Source organism: Oncorhynchus mykiss, chromosome 9 (genome assembly GCF_013265735.2).
Source record: "Oncorhynchus mykiss isolate Arlee chromosome 9, USDA_OmykA_1.1, whole genome shotgun sequence".
Taxonomy (NCBI): domain Eukaryota; kingdom Metazoa; phylum Chordata; class Actinopteri; order Salmoniformes; family Salmonidae; genus Oncorhynchus; species Oncorhynchus mykiss.
The window spans coordinates 59,477,769-59,482,936 of NC_048573.1; the positions used below are offsets into that span (position 1 = coordinate 59,477,769).

Below are 5,168 nucleotides of genomic sequence, written 5' to 3' on the forward strand. Positions count from 1 at the left end.
CTATTAATCTTTCGTGGACAGACACACTTAACATAATGAGGGGAGATTTGAGTTCTTTTAGTTCCTTCTCAAGCCCCATTAGTGATCATGTAAAGTAAAACATTGTAAAAATAAACGAACTTTAAAATGTGATATGCATATGCAATAATAACATGTAATAGCTTAATAATAGTTAACATGAGGATCTTATGATATAATAATATTAATACTTTATTTTTCACAAACAATAATAGCCTCTCGTTATTACCATTACTAGGCCTGTTATGTTTTATTTCAAAATACAACTAAAATACTTTCAATACAATTAAATAGTAAGAAAAAGTACAGGCAATTACAAAATGTATTATGAAATATTCGCTTTTACTGTATAGCCTAGGCTGCAGCCTACATCTCGATTGGAGGCTGAACATTGTATGGCTTGAACAACTCCTCCCATCCAGCTATAAGAGCTCGGTGGGTCAGTACACTATGGAGAGATGCTCAAGACATCGAACAAACACGTGGTCTGACGAAAACGAGACATTTCAAAAGCAACAACTCCTTGAAACTATAATTAGGCCTACACATTAGAGACATTGGCCTCGTCTACATTAGGTCACCAAAATGCATGCATAGAACAGTCCCTCGTTTGGAGTTTCTCCTCTTTTTCTTGGGCCATCGTTTTAGAGGCCCAGAACCACAACATTTCGATGATGACCTTTGCCATGCTGCGGCCAATGGCGACTCATATGATCAGCTACCCAGACCTGGGTATGATGTCCGAGGCCGAGGATAACCGCAGTGAGAGCGACGGTAGCTCGGATCAGAGCTATGGATGCTGCGTCTCCGCTGACAAACGTCGGAGGATTTCCAGAAAATCGGGAGGCAGCGGTGTTGTAATAGTGAAACAGCGGAACGCAGCCAATGCCAGGGAGCGCGACCGTACACAAAGCGTCAACTCGGCATTTACTGCACTCCGGACTCTTATACCCACTGAGCCGGTGGACAGAAAGCTCTCCAAGATTGAGACGCTTCACTTGGCATCCAGCTATATCTCCCACCTCGCCAACACCCTGCTGCTCGGAGACGGGAATGGAGATGGACAACCTTGTCTTGGCGCGGTTTACGTGCAAGGAGAAAGCGTTCGAAAGCAGCCTCGCACCATCTGTACCTTCTGTTTGAGCAACCAAAGAAAGCGGGTAATTTTATGCGTTTCTTAAATCCTATTCTGCACAAGTGAAAAAAGTTTAGGTCAGCGTAGAAAATAATAGTTTGAAAACATGACCAAAAGTGAGCCAAATACGCGATCAATTAGTGTCTCTAGGCACACGACTATTGCACTGTTGTCATATGTGGCAATTATTTGTTTTGAATGCCATTCCGAAGTCAAAGGAATACATATTATGTGCTATATATTCTGTTTCGAGATGTGCTCGTAGCGCGCGGATAAAAGGAAACTTTTATGCACATTTTCTCAGGAGCGCATTGATGCATTTCAAATTGAGGGGCCACAAGTTATAGTAATTGATTTTTTACAATGTATTTGAATTACATGTGTTATTCAGTGTGCTAAGATGACTGTTTCTTCCACTGCTAATGTTTCAAGTAATATCCCTTTGGAAGAATAAAATATTTAGAATATAGGATGGTCTATTATTTTGAAAAAGAAAACATTCATTGTTTGCATGTTTTTAAGTGGATGTAAATGTATGTCTAATGCAATATTCAATACACCTTTATTACAGATTATTATTACATTTATGTAATGTACTAGTTATAAACAAAGTTATTGTAGCTTGTACTGTATCATCATCATCATCATCATCATCATCATCATCATCATCATCATTATTATTATTATTATTATTGTCATATACTTTATACATTATAATATTGCTGTTGCTGTTGTTGTTGCTGTTGTTGTTGCGGTTGTTGTTGCGGTTGTTGTTGCTGTTGCTGCTTGGAGTTGTATTGATATACAGTGCCAAGTGGAAATTGTTCACTTCTCCGTTGTCCCCTAAAATGTTCTTTATTTTTTCCAGATTAATGATGGCAAAGAGATGCGGGGTATTGGTTCACTGAGGATGAGCCGCAGATAGAAGACCAGACAATAAACCACAGCAACCAGAACCACAACTCCCCATTCACAACTCAGGGAATACTGAAAGCCGGTCATAACAGAACCATATTCATCATCCTGGAGAATATGTTACCAGAGACTATTTATACTTGAGGGAAAGGCAATGGAACAAAACAAGGCCTAATATGTGAAGCCTTTAAAAAATGCAGTGCATTTATTGATAGAGAATTTATAGATTTTTATATCTGTGTGATATTTGTGCTGTACATGTATTACATTTTGAAATAAAATATATTTTTTATCTAAATTAAATTTTATTTCCTTTGAACCTCATGTATGTCGATTTCTTCTCTATCGTTACAGTTTTGTCTATTTTCAATCAAAAGTTAATTAAAAGACACTCAATCAGATGCCATACCAAATCAGTTGATTCCTTGTCTAGGTCATTGCCAGCCACAGAAAGAAAGGATTAGAAATTAGAGAGAGATTGGAGGATTTTTCAGTGTTTCTTATTTCTATCGCTAAGGATTTTCTCATGGCAACCTCTGTGCCAGAGCAGGGAACAGGCAGTCAGTCAGGATACAATGCTAAAATGTTATAAGAAAATGTTACTTGATTAAAACAACATTTACAATTAAAGCATGTAGGGTAGTGTATTTATTGCAAACAAAAATATATATATGTTAAACTACAATATAAAATCTTTGGAGGTAGTACAGATGTAGCATCTTCATTTGAGCCAGTTTGCTACAGCAGGACAATAATCCTGCAGCAACAGGAAATGTGAAATATTATGTGGATTACAATTAATTTACATTTTTGTATTGGTTGACACATTTTTTGTAAGGAAAAATCACCTTTAGAAGTCTTGTTAAAACTCAACTACACTACAAGTCTTACATTTGCTGCATTGCAGAAAAGTTCTCCTGCAACAGGGTGATCAAATTAAGATCCTACATCTGTATTTTTATTTATTTTTATTTCACCTTTATTTAACCAGGTAGGCCAGTTGAGAACAAGTTCTCATTGACAACTGCGACTTGGCCAAGATAAAGCAATAGCACAAACAACACAGTTACACATGGGATAAACAAACGTATAGTCAATAACACAATAGAACAATCTATATACAGTGTGTGCAAATGTAGTAAGAGTAAAAGTAACCATATAAGGAAAATGCATGTATGTGTGTGGACTGTATGGTCCAAGAGCATTTACTGCATTCAAAACAAAACAATTCGAAAAACTGTCCAAAAGTTTGAGAGTACAAAATACATTTAAATATCCTGAAGAGGATGAAGCTGGGAGCCATGGTTTTCAAGCTGGATGCATGTCCAAGAGGCATGCCAATGAATACTTCAAATGGCAGGTTTATTTTGTCTTGACAGTTAAACAAGAAAGAGAAGGAGAAAGGAGCCATCTACATCTTAAAAAACAAGATCATGCATAAACCTCTCAAAATGTATTTACTCTAAAGTACCTACGGTATATGAAAGTGTCATAACATACAGACATACAGTGAAGTTTTATCTGGATATCCTTAATAAGATTTTAATCCAAGTTGTATTTCAGTCTTAGTCGTAAGCCCTGTTAAAAGACATATTGTGAACTGATTTTGATCAGATCTTTTAAGTGTAAACAGACAAGATCAGGATTAAGGACGCATGTTAGCGGCAAGTATAAAGAGAATTTAAAAATCAGGGACTCAATCTAAAAATAATTTCTCTCTTTCTCTTTCTCTTTCTCTTTCTCTTTCTCTTTCTCTTTCTCTTTCTCTTTCTCTTTCTCTTTCTCTATTCTCTTTCTCTATTCTCTCTCTCTCTCTCTCTCTCTCTCTCTCTCTCTCTCTCTCTCTCTCTCTCTCTCTCTCGATTCTCATTCCATTGTTTGCAATAGCTTTTCCAAGAAGTTGTTTGTGAATTCTGCAGAGCCTTAGCTAAGGATCAGGGTTTCTTGTGTCATTGACTGGTGTGTTCTTGCAAATCTCACGGTTGCTTTATTTGAAGTCTGCTATCAATTAGTCACGACAAATAGTAGCCTGCACTCTGCTCCGAGACACTGACACAGCTGTTGGGATGTCAGAGGTATAAATTACTGCAGTGAACCCAATGGAGGAGGAGGGAGGTTAAGAGGTTGGAGGTCTTTGTGCAGCAAGAGGCTAAAGAAGTGGAAGGAGACCTTGTTGATTTGAAGTCACAGTTCGGGCCATGCTGTTGAAATATAGGAATAGTCTTCACGTGGTATTGGGATATTGTACCCTAATGCCGTGCCCTGGTTAAGTTTGAATCTGTTCCGCATCTCTCTATCTTTGCATGAACTCTAAACTTTTGGCTATCAAGATAGATATTTCCAAGGACGGTTCCATATGTTGGTTTCAGCAGGCAGAGACTAGCCACATGGACACACAAACTCAGTGCTCACACTTGCTCCTATCTATGATCACTTTGAATGAGATTGCAGATGGATCAGAGTTCAGCAGAGCCTCCTATGGTTAAGGAAGGATCCTTGGTGTTAGACAGGGTACATGGAAAGTAAATCTCTAGCCAGTAAATGGTCCAGGCAGGTTGGGGGTTCGGGTCCAAGTCCATCTCCTCTCCTCCTCCCCCCACCTGCCCTGTCAGTGACTAATTAGAATTTGCTGTGCTCAGCCCCTCGTGCTCTGGGCCCAGGCCTCCCCAAATGGCTCCCCTGAGGCTCCCTCCGGCAGGAAGATGTCACAGAGGCACAGGAAGAAAAAACACGCACAGCTGACCTCTTGGAACTACTCTCTGTGCGGCAGGCCTTGGGTCAGCAGCAGTCTTGACATCATCCGGCAGTGGGACCAGATGTACGGCTCCCTGCGGTAATGCCTGAATGAACGAAAAAGTATGTTTTCAAACCAACAAATTCCGCAGGCTTTTCCAGGGATGACAGGGAGAAATTGATGATAACCCATAAGAGGGCACAGGAGAAAAGCATAGGCAGCAGAATAAGAATGTCCACTGTGGATGTGGTTTAATTTGTATGAAAAACGGGCAAGGATGTACCTGCCTTGGGGACCTACAGGGGAAGTTTTATATTTTATTTTGTGTAGGGGCCTCGGATACTTGTATCTCTCCACTGCCCCCCC

The 5,168-nt window shown here is 39.3% G+C and overlaps 1 protein-coding gene across 1 annotated transcript; it reads left to right on the top strand.

The window, feature by feature from the left end:
* The first annotated feature begins 458 nt into the window (after positions 1-458).
* On the top strand, positions 459-2,564 carry LOC110532534 (transcription factor 15). Its single transcript, XM_021616519.2, has 2 exons — positions 459-1,178; positions 2,022-2,564. The coding sequence occupies exons 1-2, from the start codon at positions 690-692 to the stop codon at positions 2,076-2,078; spliced, it is 546 nt and encodes a 181-aa protein (XP_021472194.2). The 5' UTR covers positions 459-689; the 3' UTR covers positions 2,079-2,564.
* Positions 2,565-5,168: the final 2,604 nt, after the last annotated feature.